General features: G+C 30.0%; 3 protein-coding genes across 5 annotated transcripts; 1 reads left to right on the top strand and 2 right to left on the bottom strand.

Moving 5' to 3' along the window:
* The first annotated feature begins 502 nt into the window (after positions 1 to 502).
* Positions 503 to 3,419, top strand: LOC132268667 (transcription factor LAF1-like). Its single transcript, XM_059769476.1, has 3 exons — positions 503 to 925; positions 1,711 to 1,840; positions 2,634 to 3,419. The coding sequence occupies exons 1-3, from the start codon at positions 787 to 789 to the stop codon at positions 3,259 to 3,261; spliced, it is 897 nt and encodes a 298-aa protein (XP_059625459.1). The 5' UTR covers positions 503 to 786; the 3' UTR covers positions 3,262 to 3,419.
* A 1,099-nt stretch (positions 3,420 to 4,518) lies between these two features.
* On the bottom strand, positions 4,519 to 6,756 carry LOC132271812 (25.3 kDa vesicle transport protein SEC22-1-like). The gene is made up of 5 exons (XM_059773303.1): positions 6,344 to 6,756; positions 5,658 to 5,818; positions 5,201 to 5,344; positions 5,026 to 5,093; positions 4,519 to 4,905 (listed from the first exon to the last, which is right to left on the bottom strand). The coding sequence occupies exons 1-5, from the start codon at positions 6,532 to 6,534 to the stop codon at positions 4,798 to 4,800; spliced, it is 672 nt and encodes a 223-aa protein (XP_059629286.1). The 5' UTR covers positions 6,535 to 6,756; the 3' UTR covers positions 4,519 to 4,797.
* Positions 6,757 to 8,564: 1,808 nt separating this feature from the next.
* Positions 8,565 to 13,738, bottom strand: LOC132271811 (remorin-like). Of its 3 annotated transcripts, none has more exons than XM_059773300.1 (5): positions 13,425 to 13,738; positions 11,964 to 12,011; positions 11,530 to 11,617; positions 10,905 to 10,986; positions 8,565 to 8,943 (listed from the first exon to the last, which is right to left on the bottom strand). In XM_059773300.1, the coding sequence occupies exons 1-5, from the start codon at positions 13,594 to 13,596 to the stop codon at positions 8,749 to 8,751; spliced, it is 585 nt and encodes a 194-aa protein (XP_059629283.1). In that variant the 5' UTR covers positions 13,597 to 13,738; the 3' UTR covers positions 8,565 to 8,748. The 3 variants fall into 3 exon arrangements, with proteins under 3 accessions (XP_059629283.1, XP_059629284.1, XP_059629285.1); XM_059773301.1 differs by having other exon boundaries at positions 11,976 to 12,011; positions 13,425 to 13,733; XM_059773302.1 differs by lacking the exon at positions 11,964 to 12,011 and having other exon boundaries at positions 13,425 to 13,737.
* Positions 13,739 to 19,431: the final 5,693 nt, after the last annotated feature.

Genomic DNA, 19,431 nt, shown 5'->3' with positions numbered 1-19,431 from the left:
CACTCCCATTTTTGCAATTTTCATTGTCTCCCAACTTTCAATGTCTCTAAATTATTTTACTCCAAACTCTAAACACTTTTATATATGAGGTTTTAAGAAAATAATAAAAAGAGTTCACGACCCATAAGCAAAAGACACAAAAGCGAAAAAACCCTAAAAATTTAATATGTTTGGACCCACATAAAGCTAATTCAATAAATCCTTAGATCGAAGACGAATCACAATGCGACTAGCACCAGATTCCGAACACAACATCACTGAAAGTATATCAGTTATTTAGCACGGCATTGTCTATGAAACAGCAACAATTTCTGGTCTGAACCAATTTGGTTTTGTATGAGGTGTCACACTTTGTCATCACAAGTTTTTAAGCCTGCTCAATGACACAATAATACAAGGATGCAATTGGTCACACGTCAGTAGTGGTCCAAAGACAGTAGAATTTTTTGAAGGGGACACCTACTATGTATGTGTTAGTTATCACAAAGTCAATTCTCACACACACACACACATACAATGTTCTCAAACACCATGCCTGTACCAACCTTTAAAAAATATCCAAACGTGTTCTTACTTTTGCTGCTATGACAAGTTCTAACTACACTTGTTTATTCTCGAAAACACCATACTCTTAACTAATCCTCCCTTTAAATTCTAAAGCATCAAGGGTCGGCTCTCCATAACCTCATCTCTCTCTCTCTCTCCCTGTCTCTCTCACACACACACACAGTTAAAAGTCATAAGCTCTTACATTTCATTTTCTGACCAATTTTAGTTGTCTGTAAAATGGGTTACAAGACATTGGATCAGAAGCCAAAGCTGAAGCACAAGAAGGGGTTATGGTCACCGGATGAAGACCAAAGGCTCAGAAATCACATCCTCAACCACGGCCATGGCTGCTGGAGCACTGTTCCAATCAACGCCGGTAAGTCCACCGCCTTCCACCACTTTGCATACCCATACTGATGCCATTTTAATAATGCATTTGTCACTAAGAACTTGCAATTATATATATATATATATACACACACACACTATCTATCACAACATTTTATATAAAAGTGTAACACAAGCTTGCCTTTACCATAATTTGATATAGTCGGTAGTTAATGTGTATTTTAGCATAGATTTTTCAGATTTATTTCATAGATATAGATATATATATATATATATATGTGGGTGTCTGTGTCTCTGTATATATGCATATTGTTGTGAAATATAAAGCACTAGTATATAAATTATGTCCCAAATCTCTAGAATGCACTGCATTGGCTTGACTTGAGACTGAAAATGAATAAAATCATATATACTCAGATGAGCATTCATTCACCTTCGTATTAAAGGGCATTTTAGGTAGTAGAAGATAGACTTTTCAATCACTTGGTCATACATTGGCTATATAGCCTATATATATAGTAAGTTGATGTTAATATATATGATTGATAGGAATGTTTCTAAATATTTGATTTTTTTAATGCTACTTGGTTTATTTTACAATAGCAAAACCAATAAAAATTTTGACCTTAAAGGTAAGAAGTTCAGGGACCACCCTCTCTATGGTTTCAATTTATGGAATGTCTACAAAAAGACATGGTAAAAAATTGCTTTAACATTATGGTTTTGAGTCAATAACAATAGAATTTTTATTGTGTTGCCTAAAATACCCTTGCAGTTGACCTTTAATTACGGTCTTGTTGTTCTTACATGCAGGGTTGCAAAGGAATGGCAAGAGCTGCAGATTAAGGTGGATAAATTATTTGAGGCCAGGATTGAAGAGAGGGATGTTTACTGCACAAGAGGAGGAAACTATCCTGACCCTTCATGTCATGCTAGGCAACAAGTAAGCAATAAATGTCCACTCTATCAAAATGCATATGTATAACTCTAATTCAACCATTATATATATATATATATATATATATATATATACATATATATATATAATTACACTCTTCTAAAATAAAGGGGGTGGGCCCAACCTCTATTGCATGTGGGTGGGTCACCTCTTCAAAGATAATTTAGGTAGTTACAGAGTAAATGATACTTAAGTAAACTTTGCATGCTTGGCTAGGTGGTTGGTTCAAAGTGCTTTATTAATCAGCCGCCTCTAATCACCAATTTGTATTGATTACTGTTACAAAAATCGATCGGTTTTTGTTGTTACTCTAATAAATATAGTCCAACAAGGACTCTTGTCAACTTTTATTAGGTACTTATTTCAATCACTAATTCTTACATCAGGTCGATCGTATAGTCAGTAATGATGGTATTTTTGAAAATAGAAAGAGGATGGAGAAGTAAAAAGTTAAAAAAGAATAAAGATACATCATCCCAATTCGGAAGATTCCTGAATGGAAGGACGAGAGTGAACGTCCAGTGGTGTCATGTAGTGAGGCCCACACCCCTCACGTTTTCATCATTTCGCATCCTTCGAATTCGGAAGTTGTATCATTGCTCAATTAAAAATTCAAAAGTTTAAATTATTTTTATTTCTTTTTGGACCACATTGTATAAACATTGCCTATTATTACTACTATAGTTGTTTCACAAGCATCTTCACATGCTTTCCTAGAAACTCTAATTTTCACGGCAAAAGAAACTAATGAAGAAACTATCAACAACTGATCTATCAGGTGGTCACAAATAGCCCAACATTTGCCTGGAAGAACTGACAATGAGATAAAGAACTATTGGCATTCTTATCTGAAGAAGAAAGTGGCCAAAATGGAACAAACTGATCAGGAAGCTCACACTAAAACAGAACACACAAGTTCAAGCACAGAAAATATAGAATCTTCACCTTCTCCCCAGAAATCGATGATTTGGAATCCGAGTTTCGAATCATTTGAACACACAGAAGGAGCATCATCAACAAATATGAATGATCAGTCCACACAACAAAATTTTGAGTTCCCAAAAGAAGATCGCCAAAGCAGCTTACCAAAGCTTCTGTTTTCTGAGTGGCTCACAGTGGATCAGTTTCAGGGGCAGGACTATGGTAATTCGGGTGAGCCAGCAGTTACTAAGAATGGTTTTGATCATAATTCAAGCTCCGAAGATGGTTTTTTCCACGGTTTATTAATGAATGAGGGGTCATTTGGTAGCGAGTTTCACCAGCGCTTAAGCGATAATTCGGGTGGTGAAACTTTCCATCCAGAATTCAAATTTGAGGGTCACATTCCAGAGAATGAGTTTGTTGACTTTATATATGGTGATGATATCTGTAGTGGTTTTGACATGAACAATGATATGTACATATAGGAAGTTTTTTACACTACATCTACTTGTTTCTCTGCAAAAAGTGTTCCCTAAGTTGCTTCTGAAGAGTGAAGACACCCCTCACTTGTATATTAATAAAGTCATCAAACACATTGTTTCTCTATTAATGTTGTGAAATTTATAACAATATCTTTCTACCATTGGACAGCTCAGCTGGTAAGGCATTTGGGAGTACTCCCCTTAAATTCTTGGTTCGTGTTTCACAGGAGGTACTGAGGCCTGGATTTAAATGATGCATGTGGTTTGCAGACGATTATGTGCATCTAGAGTTTTTAAACCATCCGAGAGTCCAATACGGCTAGTGAGTGGGTTGATTCTTCGTTACACACAGTCACACACAGACAAATCTTTCTCTCGTATTATGGGTCTAATACATCAAATTTTCACAGTAAAACACACACACACACACACACACATATAAACAGAAGCCTAAATAGAGTGACATGTGGAAAGAACACAAGCATGGAATATGCTTGTAAGGTGCTAGGAAACCAACTCTAAAGAAAGCTTAGCATAAAGTGATGTCCAATATGGGTTTCATTTGGAATTCACTTGGTGATCATGAAAGCTGATCTGTTTTTCTTCCCACATTACTTCTAATGTGACAACTAGGGGAATTTGAAAGGACTATTGCCAAAGATGGATTTGCAAATCACTGTCAGTCACTCTATTTTGACCAAATATTTTCCTAATTTTTGTAATTTTAGAATTTGGGTCAGTTCAGTCACTATGATTATTGTTTTGACCACCTTGGATCTTGTATTTCTTCTAACTGTTATATAGTGTTCAAATAATTAACATCAATAATTTTCATAGTTGTGAAGATATGCCAGTTAAAACAGTAATTTCACTGGATACAAGATTCAAATAGGACTTTAGCAATCATTCTAATTAATAAAAGTGATTCTTCCTAGAAGTCACTGCTTCAGACAAACAGCAAAAAGGCAAAAAATATATCAAAAAGAGTCATGATGTGAAGCTTGGTATATTTTATTCTTTTCCATTTTTTATTTTTTATTTTTTCAATTTATTCTTAGCCCCAATGTATTTTGACTTAAATAGTTATATATTTTATGTGTGAATAATTAAAAATACTAAAAATTCATGCAGCTATATCCACCTAATCTTTGATGTAGTAATGTTAAATTTTAAAAACTAAGAACTTTTTGTCCTTTAAAAAAAGGTGGATACAAATTCAAGCCACAGAAAAATTCAAGTTCAGAACCAAAGTTGTCAAATGAGCTCAACTTGAGAAATGGTCAGAAGCTGAGGCTCTCTTGCATAATCTAGCAGAACACAAAATGAGGCATGTATTCCGAAAATTTCTTGATATATATTGAAATGTAGATACATTAAAGTTGCACAGAGCAGTAGGGAAGCTCCATAGAATCACTTTTCAACAAATTTTAAAAGTACTAACCGATTTCCACTGTCGAGCTACTCTATAATATCATGCTGTGCCATTTTCTGTACTGCTCTCAAAGTAGATAGTTCTTGTAATCCTTGCTTTTGACAATGTTATAAACTCGTTCCCATGAAGTTCTCTGTGAGGACTAAGCTGGTCCATAACAGAACAGTAGCAGCAACAACGACGATGGTGGTAGGTATCCATTTCAATGCAATTACCTGCACATAAAGGAAGAAAATTTGAAATTTAGCAGCAAATGAGAGATGATTTATTTTCGATTGGTTGCTCCGAAAATGGAAGATAAACACAGAGAAGTTTATATGCATTTATATACATACCTCTAGTAATGGAGAAACCCATATTGGGGAAGCAATTCTTGGAGTTGCCATTAGTATTTCAAGCATTTCTGATAATAACAAAGGGAAAACATGCACATTTTGTGAGTATTCACTAATTTAACATGCCATTAAATAGAAGGAACAACAAAAATAGAAAAAAAGAGAAGAAGCTAACCAATTCTTCTTCTTCTTTCTACTATTTCAGACATGTCCTCTGTCATGATATCTAGTTCTTGTTGGCGATTAGCTTTTAGCCTCGACAGATTAACCTGTGTTCTTGTATCTACATATTGCCTTCTAACATTGCCAATGATACCATCTGCCATCCACCCCAACAATTGGGAAAAACACAAAACATCAAATACTTAATATTAATCAGCAGCCAAAAATATGATAAATTTAATTTTTTTGACAGTGGGAGTTCAAAAGATTCAGAATTTTTTTTTCCTTCCTCGAATTCCTTGGAAAGGAAGAATATTAATGCTATATTCGGTAGCATGGAATTGGTGCCTCGAGCTTAGAATTGGGGGAAAATTAGTCCAAACTTGCAGTGGTACCAATTCCATGCTACCGAACATAGATTTATATATTTTGGTCAATAAAATCAACTTGCAGTGGTAAGTGGAGATTACCGAATCTAACAAAGCTGTATGGTTTTGTAATTTTACTTATGAGGCTCATGTCAAACTTCTCAAACTCCTTCTGCAAATCTTGCAGATAATGGAAGGCTAGTTTTCTTGGATATGCCGAATCACACAATGTGATGAAGCAAACTCCATTCTCAACCATGTAGCTAAACATCACAAAATTAAGTAAAACAAATAAACACAAAAAATCACAAAATGCTTAAAATTTGCCCCCTTCAATGGATTGACAGATAGCTATATATGGAAAATTAGAAAATCAGGAAATGGGAATGAAATCAATTCAGTTCAAATCCAGTGGCCTTTAAAAGCCTATGATCCCAAAAACTTCATAGTCATTATCAAATGTCAATGAAAGCTGCAGATGATGTTAATTGAAGACCCTACTCTTGTCCTGTAAAACATTCTCAGTGGACCAATTTCAAATGTACCCATTAAATTGTACACAAAAGGTCACATTTTCAAATGTACCCATTCTTAGTGGACCAATTTCAAATGCCATAAAAAATAATAATAATAATAAATGTGCCTCACAGAAAAAAAAAAAAAAAAAAAAAAAAAAAAAAAAAGTCATATTTTGGGGAAAAAATCAGTGAAATGCATTGAGACATTGCATAATTGGATACCCATAAATTAATTAAAGATTGGAGTGAAAATAGAGAAGAAAATGATACTTGAAGCAATGGTGATCGACACGAATGGTCATCTTTGAAGGCGGCAATGACCCTCTTGAGATTTCTTTGAGTATGAACTCTCCTTGTTGCTTGTAACTTGACAAGTTGTCAGTCTCTTCATTCACATACCTTGTACCTTGTGCAAGAGCCACCCCATCTTTCACTCTTCCAATTATTGTTAATTTTACCATTCCCTCAGAATCTGAGTAGATGATAAATCTCTCTGTGTCTCTGTGTGGGGGTAGGGAATCAGAGGTTTTGGGTGAGGCAAAAGTTAGGAATGGAAAAGCTCTTTTGAATAAAGAAGAGGTTTAGGTAAGATGAGAGTGGAAAGAAAGAAAAAGCGCACTTTTTAGGGAGGAAAGGGAGAGGAAAGAGGAAATGAGAGAGAGAACTTGGAGACGAAGTTATTCCTTGGATGCCTCCAACAAAGTTAAGAAACCCATACGCGGTGGAGGAATGCTTGAATAAGCATAGGTGTTTGGCAAAAAGTTAAAACATATAAAAGACAGAATTTAAACATTTTATTATTATTATTATTATTATTATGTGACAGATTTGTTATTATTTTTTCTTAAATGCCAATTAATGTATTGTTATAACTCATAATTTAATTTTTATCATGTTAAAATTCAATCAAATGTGGTCCTACTAAGCATAATGACCAAAAATTAATGTATTTAATGCATTTTCTCCTGTTATATATTGTATTTTATGTATATAGTAAAATGTATTTATTGCATATTTATAATACCAATTGTTGTATTGAGATTGAATGGTGTGTTTTTTTTTTTTTTTTTTTTTTTCACTTTACAGTGTGTTTAGTAGGAGAAGGAAAAGAAAGGGGAGGAGGGAGTATGTTTTCATTATTGGGCAGTGGGAAAGGATAGAATAAGATGATAAAAGGGGGATCCAACCAATTTGATTGATTTATTTATTTATTTATTTTATTTTTTATCAAAAAAATTATATATTTATTTTATTTTTATAAGAAACTCACTCCTACATCAAAATTTTTGAATACTCTACTAGGACTAAATAGTTGAAATTAAAAATAGTTACCCAAAAAAAAATATTAACCACCACCTCCCTAGAATGGACTGTTGAAATCAAAATATATTAAAATATTTACTAACCCCGAGAAAGCTTATAAATAATACCATCAGTTTAGAATCTTTTAAGCTTTATGTTTGTTTTATTATTTTTTAACTTCAGATTTTTTGTCCATTTAAATATATATGTACTCCATATATTATGTATGCCAAAATTAGACTTGAATGTGTGCATGGGTTATGAAATACGGAGTACTTTTTTTATTTAAACGTGATCTTATATATATATATATATATATATATATATATATATATATATGTATGTATGCCAAAATTAGACTTGAATGTGTGCATGGGTTATGAAATACGGAGTACTTTTTTTATATATAATAAGAAATATATAAAAGACTTCTATGTACAAAACTATATTATAATTAATTAATACGAGTATATTTTTAAAATTTTATTTTGGCTCCCAAATGAGTTATGTCTTAATTTTTTATTTTTTTTTGGGGCAAGAAGGGTTAAAAGTTAATTGACTAGATATAAAAAGTCTTCAAAATTCACTTAGCTATGTTTGGTTGGAGGAAAGAATTGAGGACGAATGGATGAGAGGAAGGATGGGTGAGGCTTTTCGTGTTTGGTTGGAGGGAAGGGAAGAGAGGGAGGAAGCAAGGAGGGATGCTTCATCCTTCCTTTCTTTGTGTTTTTCTATCCGCCTAATTTGGGGGAAGGAATGAGAGAGAAAATGAATAACTAACTACAATATGTAATTTTTAATTTTTACCTTTTCAAAAAAATTCAAATGAATATCTACTTTTTATTATTTTATACAGTAAGGATATATTGGTAAAAAAATATAAAAAATCTATTTTCCTTCTTTCTAACCAAACAAAAAAAAAAGTATCACTCCATCCATTCTTTCTACTATCTATTCCATTCAACCAAACAAAAAATGAAGAAGACACATTCCGTTCTCTAGGGATTCCTCATCCATCCATTCCCTTATCTCTTCCATCCATTTTTCCATTCTTCCAACCAAACGAAGCATTAAAGTACTAACTCACTGGACTATCGAGGCATCTGCGAATCTCGGTGTTTGAAAAAATAAGCAACACATACTATGTGTTTTTTATATAAAGATAGAGCATATAAAATTATGATACAAATTTTCCTTTTTTTTTTTTTTTTTTTTTTTTTTTGGCAAATTTATGCAAATACAGTTATACACACACACACAGACACAATACAATGAACAACCAATTCCCCACCATTTAGCCACTCAGTACACAACAAATAAAGTTCCAAAGAAGAAATTTAAAAAAAGGAATCCAAACGCCTGAAATTTGAACTTCAAAGAAATCCCAAGAGTTTCGTTGGAGCACCTCCAGTTGCACGGTAATTTGCCGCCATCTCCTCAGCCTTGAGAACTTCTTCCACGCGTTTGGCTTCAATGGTTGCCCTCTTTTCTTCTGCTGCCTTGTGCATTTGTGCTGCCTTGTTTTTCAGTTTCTCCACATACTCTGCCTTCTCTTTCTCCAATCTCTCCTGCACATGTCATTTCAAAATAATACCAATTCTAATTAGATATAAAAGGCTGTAGTCCTCTAAGAACAATCCCGGGAGGCACCGATGTACCGTGGGCTATTGTATTTTACACTGCTAAATTTATATTTTTTTGTATTTATATTCATAAAATTTTAAAATTATCCCAATTAAAATTATCAAAAAAAAATATCTCTATATGAGTTCCCTCCTACGAATTTCTACATCCATCCTTAAACAGGGCATCCTCAACCTTGATAGAAACTTTTCTTGGTGACATGTCATCATATAATTATATTATATTATATTATTAAATTAATATCACATTGGCGCATTCAAAATTAAATTATTTTTTTACTTTTGTGATTTATTTTTAATTTATTATAATAAAAGAAGACACGGGATTCACAATATCACGTACAAGGAGGAGGTTCCTCCTCTAGTGAGGAGCCATGTATATATTATTATTCCTTTTTGTCATTATTGTACTAAAGTTTTTTGTTTTCTTTATTATTTTTCTCCACAATGATGGTGCCTGATAGGAGGTGTAATTTGGATTGGACAAACCAAATTCGACCTGGGTCTAATTCGATTTTTTTCAAGTAGCGATATATATTATTTTTGTTTTTTAATTTAAAATCAAACATCGTTTAGAAATATATATATATATATATATATATATATATCAATTAGATTCAATCATAAATGAGAGTTGAGACAAATAATCACTATAAATTTATGGAAATAATTCATGGAAAATAATGTATATCATGAATTCATTTTTCGTTGATGTAGAAATTAAAATTTTTCCTTTTTTTTTTTTTTTTTTTTTTTTAATGTTATCTACCTTTCTTTTTCTTTTCTCGTCCCAATCTTTCCCAAATTTCAAAACATTTCATGTTTATCTTCTTATCTTTTGTATTTAATTACAAACTATTCATCCAAATTTAATTGTTTAAAGATGATTATCACCAAATAAAAACAATAAAAATAGATCTATTAGATTTTTCTATTAAAAAAGTTATTTAATTTGGTATAATGTGTCATTCATACATTATATATAGCATCTAATTCTGTATTTGAGAGAATAAACATAATCATTCGTGATAAAGCCAATGTAGGTCTAAGGTCATTCCCCCACATGGCCCCACTCTTTATAATATGTGGTGTGTGTATATATATATTTTCTAGAATAATGTTTGATTTTAGATTCAAAACACAGAAACAATATATATCTTTGCTTGAAAGAGAAATAGGGAAGGGTTAGTTTCTATTGTCTGTATTCGTCATTTTTTTTTTTTTTTTTCTTTTAAAACTTAAACACTTATTGATATTTTATTGGACCACTTCATCATAACAAAGAAGTTCCTTCTTATGCGGCCTAAAGCAAGTATTGTTCTTTTATAATGAGAGTTGGGTTTGGGTTGAAAATTTTCAATCCGAAATTAATTAGTATTAGACTTGGGTTTAAGTGTTAGCAACCGAGCTTACCCGAATCTGAATTCTAATATTATTTTCATATATAATTTTTATTTTAAATACATTATATATAATATTCAAATTATGATCACCTTTTTTCGTTTCAACTTTCTTTGTTAAATCTTTAACGTATTGTATGTTAACACTTTAGATAATTAATTTTTGAATTTGTTGGTAATTTATTAAAAAAAAATTAATAATTTGTAAATGTTTTGTATTTATGAGTAATTTTATCTGAAATTAACTTGATATCACTTTAAATTTCAGTCCGAATTGCAAACCTGAATTTAAAATTAGAACATAAGTTGGGTTCTGGTTAAGTAGTTAGAATTCAAGGTTGGGTTAAGATTGAATTAGGGTCGGATTGGACTCGAGCTGCACTTCCAACCCGCTTAAGTTGCAACCCTAGTGTCCGGCCTCTTAAAAGATTGGTATTTGTGAATCATTAAATAATTTTTTTCAAAACATGAACTATAACTTGGTACCTCAATTTGTTTGAGTTCAGCCACTATAATTGCTTCCTTACTGCTTTCCCATGCTCCAATGGCAGACAGCTTTTTATGAGCTCTGTTCAACAATATCACATTATTAGTTTCAGTACTCATATTCCATATTGATTAATACAAATAAAATATATACTATTTTGATTTGAAAGAAAATGACAGTCAATTTTAATTTATGTTTTTAGAATTTCCTCAAAATGTTGGCATTATAGTGAAAAATGAAAATGATCATGAAAGGCAAAACTGGAATCTAAAATATTAGATTACATGAATTTGTATTGGCTACAACAATATATATATAATATATATTTTTTCACTAGTGTTAGGGGTTCGTGGAGAGAAGGGTATGAAAATTTGAAACCGGACTTTCAAAAATAACATAAAACAATCCTACCACTTGGACTAAAGAGGGGTTGGCAACTATAACATATATCTTGCTTTTCAGAAAAGAACAAAAAAAAAAAATAAAAATAAAAAAAAAAAAAAAAAAAAAAAAATAAAAATAAAAAAAAAAAGTATAACATATATCTTTTTCAATCTAAAATATGTATATAATTCTCAGCATTAATTCTTGAAATAATAGAATAATATTCAAGAAAGCTCTTACTTGTTCTCAGCTTTTGACTTCTCATTTTCTTCCCATGCTTTGATTAAAGACAGCCTCTTCTCTTTTTCAACTCGTGCAAGCACATCATCTAAACAAAATATGGTCAAATTATTTAATCATTATTTCAAATATCAAGCTACGACATGATAACTTGACAGATTGGTCTAGTTGAAAAAGATTCGGGTCTTAATGTCTCATAAAATATTAGGTTTCAAATTCAATTTCTCCTACATGCAAATAATTTATTACAAGTTACACCCTTGAACATAATCCTAACTTTACCCGATTTGTTTGGGGGCGCCTTGCACGAGTCTACCTAAATTAATGGAGGTAAAGTCTTGAACACCTCAATTATCCAAAAAAAAAAAAGGGCTATGACATGATATACAAAATATAAATCATAAGAAAGAACATTGAGACAATATCCTTATTACTTATGTTGATACCTTCACTGCTTTTCCCTTCTTCAGAATCTGATAACTCTGTCACGAGTAAAAAAAAAAAAAAATTGAAAGAGATAGAGAATCAAACTTAGTATGGCAGAAAGTAAATATTTAACATAAGTTTTTTCATGCTTCGTGAAAATTTATTGAAAGTAAAAACTGTATTTTAGACGAATTAGATGATTCAAAGTGTAAATCAACTCAAGGAGATGAGACAATATGACATTAAGTAGACCACACGTGTGCATAATAATGAGACACTCTACAAAGAATTGATGTATTGTTTTCAATTATTTCTAGTAATTTGTATAACCTTGATTTGTGTCTCTCTTTGAGATTTTTAAATATTTCACACAGGTCTCTTTACATTTCAAAATCACAATTACTTCCCCTGTCAGTGATATATATTTTTTTCTTTAATCATTTTTCCCAAAATATGTTTGCCATCATTAGGCATTAGAAAGGCAAAATGGTTAAGCACAGGGGAATCTCTTACATAAATCATAACTTTGAAGGAGGTAAGTGAAATTATAAAATATAGAGAGGTATATGTGAGACATTGACAAACTTCGAGAGAGGTAAATGAAATTTACTTAACAATTATTCATTGTGTTGTAGTTTAATGTTCCATGATTGGCACCATGAAAATTTAATTGAATCCAAAAAGTCTTTTGACTTTACGGTTAAAAATCATGAGCATTGCATATGGCTATAAGAAAATATCACAGAATATAAAAAGTTTGAGATTTTATTTTATTCGATATTTTTTAAAAAATCAAAATCATTGAAACTAAAGTTTAAGGTGAGCAAAAACTAATTATCTATTAAATACTATTCCTGTCAAAAAATTTAAGATAAAAAACATAGATTATACTATTCAATAGAAGGGAAAAAAGTACTCAGTTCTATAAAATTAAAATTAAAAAATTTCTTTAGATTCTAAAAAAAAAAAAAAAAAATGATTTTGGGGACAGATAAATAACAAAATCATAATATGTTAATTTAATAAGATTTTTTTTAAAGAAAAAAGGAAAAAATAGAAGTGAATTCGTATTGGATATTTTTTTATAAAAAAGAAACTTCAAAATAACCATTAGAAATCATACATACTTATTAACTAGTTTGAACAAAGATTGTAACTTAATATTATTTCGGAATTCAAATTTTTAAAAGAGGTACAGTGAATGAGTTCGTTTCTTACCAAGATGAATACTAATAATAATAATAATGTGGCCTCCCAAAAAATAGAGTCCACCACAAGTAGAAAAAAAAATAAAAAATAAAGTTTTCTTAGTGTCCTCTTCATTTATTCCAATTTCTTAGTCATCAAACAGAGGTTATAGGCATAGAATCACCAAAATTAACAAGCAACAAAACCAAAGGAGAAAATATTGGATATATATTTTTATATACGTATAGAGATACTCGAGAGGGAGGAATGGAGGATGTTACTTAGGACAAGGGCAAGTGGTTTGGACTGACTGAGCTTCTCATCAGGAGAAGAAGGTGCCATAATCACCGATTTCTCCTCTGCAATGTCTGTCGGAGCTTCGGTGTGTTCCGATGGAGGATCCGATGGCGCCTCATCCGATTCTAGCTTCTTAGCTTCCTCTGATTCCGCCATTTTTTCTTGCTTAATTTGGTGGAAGTATAACAAGACTTCACTAAGTTCAACACATAAATTAAAGATGATTGAAACAGAGAGGAGAGAGAGAGTGTGTGTGAGAGAGAGAGAGAGAGGGAGAGAGAACGTGTAGGTGAAGGAAATAGTTGGAGGAAGGTAATTGTCGTTGGAAAGACTAAATGCATGTGATAGGCATCCATCAACGATTGAGACAAACTTATTCTTATTTGCATGCGAGTGTGTGTATGTGTGTGAGAAACAGAGAGGAGAGAGAGAGAGTGTGTGTGTGTGTGGTGTTGTTTTCAAAATTCAAATTAAAGTAATCTTTAACCTAACTTATTTATCAATTCTTGTCAAAATAAAATTTAAATAAAATGAATATTGGCAAAATTTTAGAAAATTAACTTGTCCTTTCTATGGATTTGTCAAAATAAATTTGTCCTCTCCAACTTAACAATTATTAGAAAAATATATTTAATTTTTATTAATGTAATTTTTCTAGGGTTGTGGCAATTAAATGCACTCCACTTTTAAAGTGAAATGACATCATTATCTTTGATTCAATTCGTGAGAAATTGATAATCAAGTATAAAGGTATTTGCCTCATTTAATTTAAGAAGAAGAAGGGAAAAAAAAGAAGAAAAAAAAAAGAGTGCATTTATAAATAAATAAATAAAAATGGATTACATTTATCATTTGTGTCTTTTTTATTTGTTTTTTTCTCATTTCATTTCAACATTACTGAGAGAATTACTGAGATTATGTCCGAATAAGAATCAAGTTCAGTAAATTGAGCTTGAACTTATTTCAATTAATTTATAAATAGAATCTGAATCTAATTGGGTTATAAAATGTACCCTCCACTTTCATACGTGTCTTATGTATGAAATCGTAGAGGATGTTATATTTTATGGAGTAATATTTTTTTGTTACATATTTTAATTGTGTTTTTATATTTATTAGGTATGAAACTTGTTAAAATTACAATTAAAAAATAAAAAACCTTTAACAGGTTACTTATATGAGTTTTTTTTTTAGGAGACTAAATGAATTTCACATTCATGAACCGGTACAAGTCAATTTCTTGTTCACGAATGAATCACATAAATAAGGTTGAGTTTTTACTTGTGCAAATTAATTTCTTGTTAGTTACTCGAAAAAAAAAAATGTTAATTTCTAATTTATCAATTTTATGATTTATTGTGGTATCATTTCTCGCGTTTAATGAATTCAAAGTATATCTCATCAATTCTTGTGATCTAGTGATATTTTATTTACTTTTTAAAATAGACGGTGAAAATTTAAACCTACAAAGAAACAAGGTGATGGTGTATCAGTAGAGTACGTGTTTGCATCTGCCATTTTTCCTCTTATTTGTATCAAAATTGAATAACTATACAGATATCACCAGGTGTAAGGAACCAAAAGGGCTACACAAAACCAGCCATAACTAATTATTCTCCAAGTGCATGGAACAATAAGGCTCCGTTTGTTTATTTAGACATAAAATATTTTTCAAAAGTATTTTTTTATTTTTTTGTGTTTAGTTGTTATAAAATATTTACAAAAAAAAAAATATTAAAATTTATCACTAAGCATGTAAAATAAGTTACAAAAAATTTATAAATTTTTTGTAACTTATTTTACATGCTCAGCCCGATAGACTTGACCTCAACTTCAACGTATGTCAAATACTGACAAAGTAAAAATAAAAAAATATTTTATCAAAAAAAATATTTTTTAAAAAGAATATTTTCGGTCGAAACAAACGGAGCGTAAGGCCAAAGATTCATGTCACAATAAATTATTAAATAATTTTAAATTATTAATATTTGGTGAACTAATTAAATAAAGTCACAAAAATATATTAATATAAAAGTACAAAATATCATGATCAAAGGAGTATTAAATAGAAAAGGAGGATCTACTAATTTCTTGATCACATCACGTACTAAAGTTTCTGGCCAGTAACCACTATCAATTAGAATAGTCTGGAGAATCTAATTTGTCCAAAAAAAAAATAATAATAAAATAAAACCTTAAAAGTATCTATATAATTATTACACACTGAATGCATCTGTGCAAAGTCTACTAGGTAATTAATGGGAATTATTTCAAGACAATATGATCTCTCTTTGTTTGAGTGAACTTCTTAGGAAAAAAAAAAGGTTCTAGTTAGGCAACCCATATACCCTTTGACCACCAGTTCACCACCACCATTATTACTTATTCATATCTTCTTTTAATTTTCAAGTAACTTTGCTTTATTTTGTTTTATCCAGATAGTATACATGAACGTTGGTTGTTAAAAATGTGTTCAAAATTACTAGATGTTCTTTGAAATTAATTGCAAATAACACCTCTAAATTATAAAATTATAATAAATATGCATGTTACCTCCTTGAAAAGGAGTAAAAAAAAATAAAAAATATAGTTCAGAACAAGTTTTATGCCATTAATCCAATTACTGGCTTGTAGCAGAATTATTAGAACATTTTGGATTTACAAAATGTTCTAATAATTTAATTGTTAAATTTTTAACAGCCGTCTTTGATATTTCGTTAAGCATTTTTTAAAATAAGGTTAATCATTTAACTACTACATAAAATATCAAAATTTGAAGACAGGCTTGTAGCAGAAGATGACAAGTGATTTTAAATTTTAAATTTTAAATTATTTTATTAATGAAAATATTACACTCAAATAATCAGAATATTCGTAATGTTGTTCCTTTTTCAACATTTTTGGATTATTCATTAGTGTCTTATTCTCTATTTGGTATGAGATGGACATGAAACAAATTTTAAAAAAAACCAACACAAATATAATTGTGTTGGTTATCTTCTAGATTAAACCTATTAATTAGGTTTTTTGGTTGCCCATTCTCCAGTTGTGTGTTGCATTTATTCCTTCATTGATGGTCTATCAATGATTTTTGTTTTTAGTTTGCTCCAATATCTCTTTCAACTAATATTACTATTTTCTTTTTAAATAATGTGAATACAAATAATATTCAGCAAATTATAAATATAATATAAACTGTATGATTTACTTAAAGTTTATAAACAATGGTCATACAATGCAACATTTCTCTCCATTTGTATAATGCAAAACTACTATAAATTAAAATGCAATGTTTTGTGCGTGACTTCTAATATTCTTTTTCATACATATTTCATTTTCATAAGTCATTCATGTCCAATAATTTCATTTCATCTCATTTCCAATTTTACCAACACAATCTTATAGTTGTGCTTGATTTACCTCTCACCAGTTAGTTGGATAGATTTACGTAAAAAGATTTATAGATTTACATAAAAAGATTTTACATATAATAGTTGAACAACCACCCATTAAGTCCCACGAGTTAGTTGGGTAGATTTACATGAAAAGATTTGTAGATTTACATAAAAAGATTTTACATATAATGGTTGGATGACAACCCATTAAGTTTTGAAAATTTCTTTATAAACAAACTTGTCAATATATAAATTATAAATTAAGCACTTTCATCAAGGTTGTTTATTTTGCTCCACTAAATTAAATATAATACTTTTAATCCAAGCGCAACTCAACTCTTCTACTCGACCCGAACCAACCCAAATACGTTTAAACTTTAAAATTAAACTCGAGTTTAAATAGTCGAGTAAAAATTGAATTGATATAATTGTGAAAGGTTATGCGAGATGCAAAAATTGTTAGTTGATTTAAATTATTATTAACTTCTTTAATGACCTAGATTTAGTAGGTCAAATTGCTCAATTTGTAATTGATTAAATTATCTAATCACTGTGATCAATTTAAACATTCACGATAAATACTATAACGTAAAGCAGGTAAAGTTAGAGAGATTGCATCAGAATTTTTAGTGAGCAAACTCCAATTATTAAAATAGACCAATTATTTATGTAGTAAAAACTTCGTGGATCATGCAGTCCAAAGTAAACCGATTCTGTATGTTTGAAACAAAATACACTAAACTTTGACTCATACCTTATCGTTCTACCAAACCCCAATCGCTAACAATCTTTTAGCTTTGCAAATAAAGAGAATGATTTTTCAAAAAGACACTGAAATTCGAAATACCGAACCTCAAGCGGTGCAATTGTTCATCCATTGAAAACCTAGCTTTCGGTTCAGTTGGGTCATCTCTAAAACTTCTAATTTGGTCTTTGTTTGATCTTCTGAAACTCACCGACTTGACGTCCGTGGATATTATCGACTCTCAAAACTTTCTCCTTTATTGTTCGTTGCGTGATTGTATAGGCATGGGTTTGAATTATTAAGAATATCTCTTTAAAAATTCTCTATATAATATGATAGTCGTAAGGGTATTATAATCATTATATTTAATTAAGTGGATCACATCAGTATTATTCGTCATTCCATGATTATCACATAAAGAAGGTTGGTGTAAAATTGTTTAAATTGTTGAATTTTTAATATAGATTTGAGTAATTTCTCAAATCAAATTACAGACGAGATCTTGTAATCATAACAAACCATCCTTTTAAAAGGGGAGGCTTGGGTAAATTTTTACCATCCTTTTGTACCAGTATTTTTTGGGTTTGACTTTTGGATAACCCAAAAATAGAGATCAGAATGGTTCTTCCTTCCGGGAAGGGGGGAAAAAAAAATTTAGTAGTGGATTTTTCCTATTGAGAGAATATATCTATATCTATATTTATATTATTATTACATGTGCAAAGCGTTTCAGTAAAAATTAACTAATAAAATTTAAATTACCTATATTTATTAATTGATATAAAACTCTAAAAATTAACTAATAAAATTCAAATTACCTACCCTAATAAATTTGTACTATTATTAAAAGAGTTTTTATAAAACTATACTGCAAAATCTATATTTATACTATTATTATAAAAGATAATGACATTCATTCGGCCCGGTCCAGTTATGATTATATCCTTAGAAGAAGACACATATCATTAGCCTATAAATAGAGACATCGATGAAGGGTACAAAAATTGAGAATTCTGTAAATCCAAGGAATCATAAATTCAGTGACTCATAATTTCAGAATAAAATATAGAAGTCCAACATTCATCCCAAGAAGAAGAAGAGCAACAAGCACATGCAAAGTCCAAAGTCGTACCATTCTTCCTAAAATTCAACTTCAACAAAGAACAAGCCCATCTAAAATCGTGTCGTTCAAGATCAAGATTTGTCAGCACATGAATTCAACCAAATCCAACCACCGGCAGGATAAGAGGATTGTACGCAATTTTTATAAATTAATAAATTAATTATTATTTGCTTCATATGCAAAGAATATCAATTTTTATAAATTAATAAATTAATTATTATTTGCTTCATATACAAAGAATACATATTGTACTCAATTTTTATAAATTAATAAACTCAATTTTTATAAATTAATAAATTAATTGTTATTTGGTTTGTAAAAAAAAGTGTTAATGCATAATAAAATATTTAATATATTAATTGGTGCATAAAATATTAAAATAAATCAATTGGTGCATAAATAATTAATTCACCACATACTATACTCATACTTTTTTTTTTTTTACAACCTTATGATAACATTAATATATTATGAGTGCTATTGATAATTCAATTTCAAATATGTTAACTTCGACACAAATCAATTACCAATTAAATTTAAATAGGTAAAATAAAATAATTTTTCTAAAACTCTGACACAAATTACCTTTTATTGTCAGTTTTTTAATAAAAGAAAATATAATTAGACAAGGATATATTTAAAGAAAATAAAATAATTTTCCTATTTTATTTTCAATAAAACACATTAGATAAGGATATATTTAAAGAGTTTTATAAAAGTCTAACACA

The sequence above is a fragment of the Cornus florida genome, unplaced genomic scaffold (assembly GCF_030987335.1).
Source record: "Cornus florida cultivar Cherokee Brave unplaced genomic scaffold, ASM3098733v1 CherokeeBrave_3.0.0_Hap2_Chr08, whole genome shotgun sequence".
In the NCBI taxonomy this organism is placed as follows: Eukaryota; Viridiplantae; Streptophyta; class Magnoliopsida; order Cornales; family Cornaceae; genus Cornus; species Cornus florida.
This window is presented reverse-complemented; position numbering and strand designations above follow the sequence as displayed.